Source organism: Sebastes fasciatus, chromosome 21, assembly GCF_043250625.1.
Source record: "Sebastes fasciatus isolate fSebFas1 chromosome 21, fSebFas1.pri, whole genome shotgun sequence".
Classification (NCBI taxonomy): Eukaryota; Metazoa; Chordata; class Actinopteri; order Perciformes; family Sebastidae; genus Sebastes; species Sebastes fasciatus.
Window position 1 is genome coordinate 11,991,409 of NC_133815.1, and position 12,440 is coordinate 12,003,848.

Genomic DNA, 12,440 nt, shown 5'->3' on the forward strand with positions numbered 1-12,440 from the left:
GAGGCGTCAAGGTCGAGATGATCAAACCGATACTTGAGGTAAAAGAAGTACACTATATTGTATAAAAATTCTACCAGCTATACAGCAGAAATTTACATTTGAACACACAATTGTCAGTTTTTTGTGGCTTACTTTACATACATGTTTTATTATGATTTTTTCAGATGGGCCAGGGGAAAATGTAAACATGTGACCTCACCATTAAATGTCTCTAAGCTGTGTCCAAAATAGCATACTATGCACTAAATACTCAATACTGTATGTATACTATCGTTCAACACACGTGAATAAACAGTAGTATGTATATTTTCGGAAGCATTGAACTGTAATTACCACGTCACTTCCTAAGAGCCTCCTTGCCGATTGGAGACACGTAACCATGGTAACCCGTACCAACTTCATATTACAAACGATGATTTGTGAAAATCATAAAGTCTGAACTAATTAAAAAATATATTACGCCTAGCAATTGAAGCGTTATTGATGTTACAGAATTGTCCGCCATTGTCTTTTATGAACTATGTTGTTACTACTGCATTGCATTGTGGAATATTAATGTCGGCATAATGTCCAGTGTTACTGGAATATTTCACCAGAAACAGGATGCAATTTGCAAACTAAGTTCAAACTGGCTTCAAACTAAGGTTTCGGACATATTGTTTTAGCGTACTAAATAGCATGTTAGTATGGAATTTCAGACGCAACCAATATGTCTTTAAGGCCTTTTTCACACATGTGCTTCACTCCATAAATGCTCTGGAAATGTTACATGTCAGTGTCAAAAACTGCCTTGAATCTTTTGCCAAATTCCGCTGGTAGTTTACCTGCTCAGGATATAGCATATTTTAAAATAAATGTTTCTTTGCCTCGCAGTGTTGTACCACAAAAGACCACAAAAGATCACCAGACATTCATATCAAGTTCTTACAGGATAAAAATCCAACAAAACAGGTTTAGCTACAAAATAAAAGCAAATAGGAAATATTTAAAAATAACTATGGTGGCATATTTTAAAAGTTACAGTAGTATTACAATTAATATCTCATCGATGATTATGAGACTGATTGATTTTATGGCTTTATGGGGGGTTTGAAGCTTCTAGCCAACAATGTCTATTGTCAGCAATCAAGCTATGGTGATAAACAACCATTAAAAGGTAAAAATCTATCATTCAGGCAGGTTTTGAGAACTGTGAGTGCTCTTGTGCCTTAGTGAAAACATGTTTCCTACTAACCAGTCATTCACCAGCTGTGACAACAAAACTAAACAACCAAAACAATCAATCTAGAGGAGTCAAAATGATATTTGTATGTGTGCCTCTTCTCAGACCAGATCATAATAGGGCACACCTTTATAAAGGTCATGAATACTACAAATGCAAAACTTACAAATATAATTACACTCTTTATTTTGTTGTGGAGGATGGGCAAAATGTCTACAGAGTACTACGACTCCACTTCACACTTTAATCGCCTAGTTACAGCTTGTTTTCCAGTAAATGATCACATTTATAACATAATTACACACCATCTAAATTAGTCTTTTCAAATGACATATTGATTCATAAGCTAAAACAATGTTTGTCTTAAAAAGCAGTTACTTATAGTGTTGTGATTGAATTTAATTAGATAGCAATAAAACTGACTTCATATCAAAGTGATACAGTGATCTGCTTTGGAGAAATATTATTATTGTGACGGCGAATTAGAGCGTTCTAAAGTTAAGTATCTGTTTAATGAACTGTGTTGTCTCAGAAGACGAGGACGGCAGCACACCTTAATAATCTGTAGTTGCACGCCCTCATCAGTCTGCGGCCCTTGGAAACAAGCGCAGATGGTCTCGATGATCCGGTCGATGAGCTTCTTGCCCGGGGCTGTGTTGTCCGGGGCGCTGCCCGTCAGGTGGCCGTAAGCTATCAGCTTCTACAAGGTGGAAACATATGCAAACACACACGCAAACACACACATACAAAGAGTAAGATGACTTGCTAGCCTTTATTGTCATGACACTTTCTGCACCTTATTGAAAATACTTCTACTTGAATGTATATTTTGTCTCTCAACATGACTTAGCTGAGGTAGGCATAAGATCTCAGAGCAAACATTTAGGGGTTCTGCGGTCCAACGTGTCCTGCCACTGACCTGTAAACAGTCGAGCGAGGTGATGACAATGCGGGGACATTTGGACTGACATGCCAGCTCAAACGGCAAGAAGTACTTGTCAGCTTCAATGAAGTTGGTCTTTGATTTGATTGGCGGTAAAGTGCTGGAACCCGATTTGCCGTCTCCACTGGGCGGACTAGGAAGGAACAATGAAAAAAAAAGAGATGGAGACAGTGAGATCACACGGTCCGGTCTGTCAACTGGAGTCACTAGAAAAGAAGCAGGGCTCAAAAATCATCCTGACACATTCCCCTCGACATCCAGGACTAACGGTGCATGAAAAACTGTCATGTTTCACTGTGGACAACAACCTCTAACGTCTTGTTCCTCAGGGGAAAATGCAGAGTAACAAAATCTTTATTACACTGAATTCAATGTTGTGCCTGACTGCTTCACTTGATCTCTCTTAGGGAGGGGTGCTAATCCCAGAGGTTTGCTATTCATGTGTTCATGCTGACAAAGCACCTCCTGGCCTTAAATCGAACGATACAGGGATTTTTTTCTGAATTTTTAAACACCAAAAGACATAAAATATGGACCATTGCTTTCAGCCATGTGTCTACAGCATCCCCGAGCACAACCACCACACCCAGACTGCATTGGCTGGAATAAGAGACGGAGAAAGGGAGGGAGGGAGGGAGACAGATAAGAGAAGGAGGGGTTGCATTGTTTATGTCTTGGCAATGAAAAAGGATGACTTCAGCTGTTTTTAGAGGGACGACCTCACAGAGAATAGCAGGCCACGATCGTAGAAGAAGAGAGGGAGGATGGAGTGCCTTGTAAAGGAGGTATTTGAAAACAAAAGAGGAAATCGAGTAGCACGAATTAAAGAGGAATTAGAGCGAGATCAAGAGATCGTAGAGAGAGAGACAGAAGAAGGGAGGAAGAGCTTGGTAAAGGAAGGGAACAAAAAATATTATCTGAAAACAAAAGAGGAAACAGGCACAAATTAAAGAGGAATTGGAGAGGGAATAAGCGACCATAAAAATATATAAACGCAGAGATTTAGCTGTATTGCAGCCTCCTCATCATTTTCAAAACCTTCAGCTCAAAGTGAAGCTGTGATTCAGCAAAGAGCATCCGCTCTGCTGTCTCCTCTGTGTGGTCTGACCCGGTCTCTCCATCTCTCTGCTATTGTGCTGCTGTGTGTGTCTGCAGCGAGCTCCTCTCCTCTGGCTTATTCCTGGACTCCCTGCTTAATGTCAGCCGGCCTGCTCTCGCCCCTATAATCAGCCCGACGTCACACTTAGCCTGCTTATAAAACATTATATGGCCATTAGCTGGGTTTTAGACAGCTAGGTCTACATGTACGACTCCCACAGTGCCACAGTTGGGTGTTCATTTCAAGCTTAGGGTGTGTATTTGATCTGATTTGTATGTCAGTAAATCAATATAATATCAATAATATGTGATTACATGTCGTCTGGGATTTGTTTATAGTAATATTGACATGTATCTTGAATGTTGAGCTTCATCCTTGACCTTGGAGGTGACAAAAGTCTGACCCTGTTACCAATCAAGGTCCCCTTTTACTCTATTGCTCCGGAGCTTTCAACAGTACCGTCTTCATCAGCAGTTGAAGTTTGCTCAGTTGGAACCGTTACCGTTGAAGGAATAGTTCAACATTTGGGGATTTATGCTGATTTGCTCTCCTCCCAAGAGTAAGATGAGAAGATCAGTTACCACCTGGAGTCTCCACTGGTTGCCTGGCAACCTCACGCTGACAATAAGATAAGACTCAGACAGGAAGTTACCGCGCCTGGCAACAGTCCAACACATAACCGCCCAACACTGCAATGTGCATGGATTAAATGAACATGAAGATAAAATGTGTTAATTACTGAACTTCAGAGGTGCTGGTAGGCGGGTTGCGTACCTTTCAACAGAGTTATTGACCCGTTTTTCCAGTCTTTGTGCTAAGCTAACCATCTGCTGGCTGTAGCTTCATATTTAGCAGACAGACACAATGTCAATAATCTCATCCAACTCTTGGCAAGAAAGTGATTTCCCCAAATGTCTACTACTAGCCAACATGAATTAGGGAAAGTCTGAACGTCTACAGTGCCGTGACAAAACTTAATCTATGGATGAAGACTGTGTGATACAGTTGAAAGCTCCAGAACAAGCCAATAAGTGCACTTTGAGTGCAGAGTGTTTTTAGATCTTTTGGTCATTACTTTCACTTAACAGTGTATTTTTAAAGCATTTCCTAAAGTGATTTCCACATCATTATATCTCTACATATCACTATCTAAATTATGAACTAATTATTTTCATTGTCGATTAATCTGTCGATTATTTTCTCGATTAATCGATTAGTTGTTTGGTCTATAAAATGTCAGAAAATGGTGAAAAATGCCAAGAGGACGTCCTCAAATGTCTTGTTTTTTTTTCACAACTCAAAGATATTCAATTTACTGTCATAGAGGAATAAAGAAACCAGAAAATATTCACATTTAAGAAGCTGGAATTAGAGTTTTGACTTTTTTTTCTTTAAAAAATGACTGAAGTCGATTATCAAAATAGTTGGCGATTAATTTAATAGTTGACAACTAATCGATTAATCGTTGCGGCTCTATTAAATTGCCACTATTGCTCAGTGTCATCTCGTCCTTTCATCTACTATATAAATGGTTTCTAACTTGAATTTACAAAAAAAATCTCTAATATCAGGATGTATGCATCCAGAGAGATAAAAAATTGCATATACTGTGATAGATATGGCCCATCCCTACTGTTGCGATTTTAAAGATGTCCTTGTTAAATCTGGCCTTGTGTGCGACACAAAGGGAAAACAATTCAAATAGGACTGCAGACTCACACACACAAAAAAAGTATATTTGTATTCCTGAGTAGAACTGCGAGACAATTGCATCTATATAACATGACAAATAGCCGAGAGTTGTAAAGCGCCTGAGATGAATCCAAAAGCAGCAGCGTCTGTGTGTGAGCTGGGTGTGGCTGGCTGCACACTGCTTCTACACCCATCCATCTATCTTTGATGTAGCAGTCCTAACCTTAAGCGTAAAATCTGGATGAAGTTGGATACTGCCTGGTAATGTGGAGAGAATGGAAAACGCTGGACAGAGATAATGGGTAGTGAATATGGAGGGAGGGACAGTGTGGGAGAGAGAGGGATAAAAATGAAACGGCAGGAGGAGGAAATGATGGGGAAGAGGAGAGGTGGCACTCATGCTACGTTTCATTCAAAGCCCACGTTATTTGGCAGCCCGTACACGAGCACACCAAACGTGCACAAACACACACACACAGACTCTCAAAAACAAGTTAGGCAGGGGTTCGTGAAGAACGCCATTAATGAGAAGACAAGGGGCTGCTGGGAACAGGCCAAGCAGAGACACAAACAAACACACACACACAGACACACACACACATTGGTCTAATCCCCTTCACTAGTCTGAACACAGGAGAAAGCAACAGAGGCTTGCAGTTGAGCCATGAATTTTACAGTGACTGAACAAGCAGAAAGAGACACAACACCAATTTAATGACCCTCGATGCCGTATTGTGGTATGTAATTAATCAATCGCTTACCTTAATTTTTCTGATTCCTCTTTGATTTCCTCTGAAAATAGAAAAAAAGGAAAAGTATGAGCCTTGGGGGGATGTAAATCCTGCAGTATTTTACTCCTCTAATGACACCATAGGGAGTAGAGCACATATCAGGCACGGCAGCACAGATGATTGGACTTATCTAGGAAGGACGTTTTTTTGAGAAAAACTCCTGAATGCTCAACTTAAGTGTTTGCACACCAGATCAGATGATGTTTTTCAGTGTGTGTGTGTGTGTGTGTGTGTGTGTGTGTGTGTGTGTGTGTGCGACCACCACTTTCCCTCCCAGAGGATTAGGCTACATACTGTACAGTACGTACTGTGCTGACACTTATAACTGCACATATTTGACACGTTTTGTACTCTGGATGCAAGAACACAGCTAGTTCTCGATACGTCAAAAGTATTCAAGCAGGAAAGAGTGTGTGTCGTCATGGTGATGGTCTTGTTGACGTCCCACCGCCGCGCAGGAAGGAGCCTGGTTAATGTATTGCCTCAGCCCCCAAAAATGTAATCATTATTCACTCTGCCGCCGCCGTGTCCGTGAGCCGGGCCAACATTTGTGTTTATTTCACAGATCTCCAGGCATGAAAGCAGTTGTATGAACTTGCTGAGCACTGGCACAGAAGAGCAGGAAACACAGACACACACAGAGGGAGGGATGAGTGAGATAGAGAGACAGAAATAGAGCGAAAGAGAGGCCAATTGGTACTAGACATTAAAAGGGGGCCATCAATGAGGAAGCTTTTTAAAAACACAGCGGCAATCGGCAAAGTCCTCACAGAATTGCACCAGCCTGTGATGGTTGGGAAAAACCCCAGTAATGCAATGACAGCCCAATTATTTCACTGCTGGAAGGCTAACAGTCCTTTCAAAGAAATCCACTTGGCGAGAATATTTAGCACTTAACACTCCGTGGAATTAAATTAAGGCTGGTTTCAAACGTGTTTTTACTGTATTACCCATGTGGGGAGAACAGTCGTGAGTAGGAGAAGCGAAGCCGAGTGTCGGTTTTGAGTTGGAACCGTCTGAAGCAAATCTATACATCCCGTTACATACATGCAGTCTCTGTGGATCCACATCTGACAAGAGATCCAAGCACATATGATCTTGTCATCTTTTCATGTCATTAATCTGAGACAAAACTGAGTGGGATAATAGAGCCTTGACCCAAGTCTCATCTTTCAGTGTGTGCATCAACCGGAGAGTGTTATGATGGCTTTGTTGCACTGCCTTCAATGTTTTGTACACACACTACTGTAATGATGCGACTAATGGTGCTTTCAAATGGGGTCGTGTTTACCGTGTTCATGAGAAGAGTCCAAATGAACGCCCCCCTCTTGTGGGATTCACAACCTTGTAAGTGGAAAGTTTCTGAAAGTTCCGAGTTCATGAGTTGAGACGTGTTTGTTGACGTTGTCAGAAATGTTGGAGGCCTTGGAAGTTCATTTTTTGGTGCATAATAAGTTAGTATATTGTAATTTTGTATATTGTTTTTCTTCATAATTGTATAATTTGTCTGAGGAAAATGTTGATATTCCCAACGGCCTCATATTTTTCCTCTGTCATTATGCCTTTGCATATCCTGCATTATGCTACCCACTTGCCAGAAAATTGTTAGCCTCTGTGGCTTCTAGATGCCGACAGTAACGTTAATATTGCCGTTGCTTAGCAGCCGTGTTCTCACGACTTAACCACTTGAACGCCAAGCATATTGTGTGCACGACTTCCCATGTTGTAAACACAAGCTCAAGTTTCATTTGAAGGCACCATTACTCACTAATTAGTCTGTTGATTCTTTTAAAAATGTCCTAGAACTCAAGGTGACATCTTTAAATCGCTCGTTTTGTCCCACTAATGATCCAGAATCCAAATGTATTAAAATTGACAATGAAATAAAAAGAGAAAAGCATCCTCACATTTTAGAAGCGGCAAATATTTGCTTTCCTTGATATAAGATTAATCAATTAATAATAGGGCCACAACTAATGAGTATTTTCATTGCTGATTAATATTTGATGCTGGAGTAATTGGATGGGCAGCATTCAATCAGAAATGATTGGAAGTTCTGGCTCAAGCCGACAGACTGACGCAGTCGGTGTGTATGAAGCTTCAGATTTAACAGGAACAAACATAAACAGAGAGATGAAACACACAGATGGAGAGATATAGGAGTGGATGTGCTGCTGAGAGATACCAGGCACCGCCAATTAACTTGTTATAATGATGATAACGTTCTCATATTATCTTTGACCTTTTGATTTATATCGTAGGGACATTTTTGGAAAACCTCTCATTATATTGTGTTTGTTTTATGTGTTTTCCTCTTGATCATACCGCAATATTATTGCCGATTTTTTTCTTTCCCAGTAAAATCGGGCACTTGAAGGCATAATTGTTTTTTTAAAAAGTTTTTAATAAGTTTTGGTTCCCTAAGAGAGAGAGGTGTTGACTTAAACACTAAGTGCAGTATTAACTACTTTTGCTGCTGCTTTGTGTCCTGACCACATGTATGACCGGCACCAAATACATTGCTCGAAGTCAGTGGTTTTATCCCTACGGCTGCAAATAATATTTCTAAAAGCAATTAATCTGTGACTACTGATTATTCCATCAAATTTCAAGAAATACTGAAAGTTCTTCAAATTGCTTGTTTTGTCTGACCAACAGTCCAAACACTATTTATTTTACAATGATACAAAATAGGGCTGTCAAAATATCAGATTTTCACTACACAATTACCAAAAAAAATCGCGATAATCTATAGAAAATGTGAAAAAATAATAACAATCATAATCAGTCAAATTCATCTTTAACTTAATTTATTGTGCGTTTTGCCTCTTTTTTTGGCAAATTAATTACACTGAAAATACGAGTGTAAGGAGGTGGAGAGAGAGTCTGTAACTATAACTGTACAAAAAGTGTGATTTAAGAGGTGCTGGATTATTTACATGATATCAACATATCTGTATTATTAACAAGATATCAATATTTCATTCTTTAAATTTCATGGTTATCGTCAATACTGGTATATCGCGGCACCCCTAATACGAAACAAAGAAAAGCTGTTAAATTTCATATTTGAGAAGCTGGAACCAGCATGTGTTTTTGCGTTCATAAAATTACCGCAACGCAAGTTAATCATTCATTATCTGAATCGTTGTTGATTCATTTTCTGTTGATCAGCTAATCCATTAATTGACTTGTTTCAGCACTAATTATCACTATCATGAATACTGTATTATGATCCCCATGAATATTCATCAATATAATCTTCTGTCTCTGTGTATTCCCTTCAAACTTTCAGAGTTTTTTCCCCACCAAACTGAATAATCAGCACAGTCCGATCTCTTATCTCTCCCAGCAGCTCCCCTTTCACTTTAGCTATAGAGCGCTAGACAAAGCCTGACATCATAGAGCTGGACCCGAGAGAAAACTGGAGCAATATCACACCGTACTGCACGCCACAGTGAAAGAAAACGCTGTGTGCCTGTCTCTCTCCTGCCCAGCTCTGTAATCCATAATATAAAAGTTACAGCAGGACTCCAGAGGTCTCTTTTACCAGGATGTGTGAAATTACAAACACGCACTGACCCCAGGCTATTCCGCTTTAATATCAGCTTCACGTCAAATGATTTCTGAAGCACAGGGCTATCAGATTTATGCAAATACACACACACAAGTCAAAACAAGAAGGCAGGCAGGTAGGCACACACACAGGCAGCCGGTTTGATGGGAGCGGTGGGGTTGTCATATTGTCTGTGTAAGTAACCGTCAGATAATTAGCTTGGTGTGTCGGGAGGAGTGTTGATGAGGAGGAATTGTCACCCAAGGATTTGAACGGTGATACCATGGCAACGGTGGGTGGTGTTGGTGATGAGGAAGAACAGATATATAAGTGCTGGATGCTCCTGGGACTGGGCAGACGCGAGCCGCAAATTAAAGCTGTGGAATCACGACTGATCTGCCAGCTACCGATCTCAAAACAAACACACACAGTTATAGAGTGCAGACATATGCCGAGAGGCAGGCATGGGCTGCCGAGTGGGATTAAAACACACATACACACACGCAGAACTAAACAATTATTTATTAGCCATGATATAGAAGAACAAATGCTGCAATGAATGAATCTGGTAGCCACGTTTTTTAGTGTGCATTTGCCTCATAGCAGACAGAGAGAGTTTAAAAAGGATCTATTATGCTTATTTTCAGGTGCATACTTGTATTTGGGGTTCCTACTAGAACATGTTTACATGCTTTAATGTTCAAAAAATGCTTTATTCTTGTCATACCGGCTGTTGTCATTGGTCAACCGAACCAAACTCTTCAGACTCCGCTCCAGTTCCGCTTTAACTAGCTTTGTTTGAGGGCGTGCCAAACTAGCCGCTAGACTGGTATTATGTAAATGTGTTACTTGATGACATCACCACATTACGGAAGAAAAGGTGGGGCTTCAAGCAAGGCGTTTCAGGCAGTTCAGGAGCAGTGTTTCTGTGGGGGAGAGTAACTCCCTTTGGCGTGGATTAAGGCTTTGTAACTTTGCAGACCTTTTACATTAACAAAAAAAACTATAAAACACACTAAAGGAAAGGGAAAAAGCACAAAAGCATAATAGATCCTCTTTAATTTAGTGGATAACTTAAATAAAACAGTTAATAGGTGCCGAGTTTTAAAGCAGCTTGTTTATAAATAAAATATTTCCAAATTCCTCAAATATTTCCGGTGTTCTGTGGTATCCAGATATTTACTTTAAAAAAAGGGAAGTGTGGTATTTCTTCTGTTCAGACTATGAGCCCAGAAATGGCAGCTTTTTGTTACTTATTAACCCAACCCCCCCCCCCTCTCCCTCTACCTCAGCTCTGCAGCAGTCATACTAAATACTGGTGACCTTGAAGACGCCGTGTTTGTATAAGGACAAGAAGAAAGAACAACAACAGCAGCAGTAGTAGTTCAGTGTAGTGGGTAAAACCTCCTCCATGCTGCTGTCACACAAGACTACAGTGATGCAGATGAAACCGAATGGCTCACACCTTTTCAGTCTAATGAGTCCACGTGAAAAAGACCAGCTGCTTTTGTGAATCAGCTAGTGAAACATTGAAAATGAAAACTCCCAAAAATGCAAAATTGGTGTATTCACTGCAAAAATCTCCATCTCTCCACACATCCATTATTCTCCTATTACATCTTAAAACATATTTTCCTAAAAGTCGAAACAATTTTGTGAAAATACTAGGGGTGTAACGATCCAATATCATGGATGCAAAGTGAAAACATTGATACATATCATCATATTTAAGATACTCCTTTATTTTGAAATTCTCATGGCACGTCTGTGTCACCATTTCCGTCCAAGCACACCTCCTTCCTACAGAGCCGGGTAATAAAACTGTCAAATCATATTTTAGTTGCTTTTTGTGAGTTGATATAAATATAACTGATATTGTTAAATGGACATATGATATTGTCTCATATCAATCGCAGGTCCATGACCTTTTGATATCAGCAAATATCATGTCCAGAGAATCAATATAATATCGTATCGTGATGAAACTTGAACCCCTAGAAAATACCACTATGAAAATAACGTCAAAACAAACTGATTTGCACTGGATTGCTTCAACTGTTTAATCATAATACGTCATATATACTGAATTATAGGCTTGATTTTGCTGTTTCCTCACCATCATTGCTGTTCTATTGCTTCAGCAGGTGAGAATAAGATTACTGGTCCTCACAATGCTCCCCTCAAAAACAAACACTGAGGCTGAAACAGTGCTTTTACCAACCCCCAGTGGGGGAAGTGGCATACATAATACACCTATTTCACTGACCAGATACATTAGACAGAGCCACCCTGCTCTGCTGTGAGCTACAGCCCAGAGAGACTAGACCTCAACACAAAGCCTCTGACAGCTCCATAATGTATGAGAGCAGCCTGCTAAGCCCTCAATCACCTCAACCGTTTCGCTCATCTTTTTCCCGTCTTACCCTGACTTTGACCCAGATCCTTAGTAGATGACATTAAATGAGCATTAATGTCAGCCCTTGGAGAGAGTCATTTTAGACCTACATTTAACTTTTCTTTCATGAAGATACATGAAGAAATTTCCTATTTGTATTATTGTATTATTGCATTGGGCTGCTGACGCTATAGTGCTTGAGCAGCAGTGTCCACAAAGGCCAGTTAACCAATCCAGTCTTGACCAGATACTGTGCAAGTGTGAGCCTTTTACTCTGGTTTGAGAATCCCATATCATCTATTCAAGGGCCCCCGAAAGCTGCCTCTAAGCTGGGGGAGAAGGTCAGTCAAAAGCTGGCTAATCATTTCTCCACTCTGCTCTGGAGTGACTGCAGTCTCTCCAAGCCTGGATAAAGGCGAGAGTGGGCAGAGGGACATTTCTGAGAGCTGGCAACTAAGTGCACAAAATGGACATGCAGCCGGGCACGCTCCAGTCAGGTACTTCCCCAAATGGTAGCCTATTGTAGCACCAACAGTATTAATATGGGGAAATATAACACTTCCTGAATTTCAGAAAACATCCAGCCCTCGGCTTCTGTTTTGATACCGTGACCCACAAAGCTGCTGAGTCAATGTTGCCAACCATTACGACATGATTAATTCATATCCGTCATGGAACCATATTTATTATTGGATTAGATACCTCCATGTCTGGTGAAGACAACACTGCACAAACATCCCCG

At 40.3% G+C, this 12,440-nt stretch overlaps 1 protein-coding gene across 4 annotated transcripts in view; it reads right to left on the reverse strand.

Annotated features, from left to right (window-relative positions):
- The window catches only part of arfgef1 (ADP-ribosylation factor guanine nucleotide-exchange factor 1 (brefeldin A-inhibited)), a 56,714-nt gene that overhangs the window by 29,534 nt on the left and 14,740 nt on the right, over window positions 1-12,440 (reverse strand). For all 4 annotated transcript variants that reach the window (XM_074622474.1, XM_074622473.1, XM_074622471.1 and 1 more), the window contains exons 2-4: window positions 5,718-5,748; window positions 2,142-2,298; window positions 1,776-1,922 (exon numbers count right to left, since the gene is read on the reverse strand). In XM_074622474.1, coding sequence (XP_074478575.1) covers window positions 1,776-1,922; window positions 2,142-2,298; window positions 5,718-5,748 — 335 coding nt within the window. The remainder of the gene's footprint in view (window positions 1-1,775; window positions 1,923-2,141; window positions 2,299-5,717; window positions 5,749-12,440) is intronic.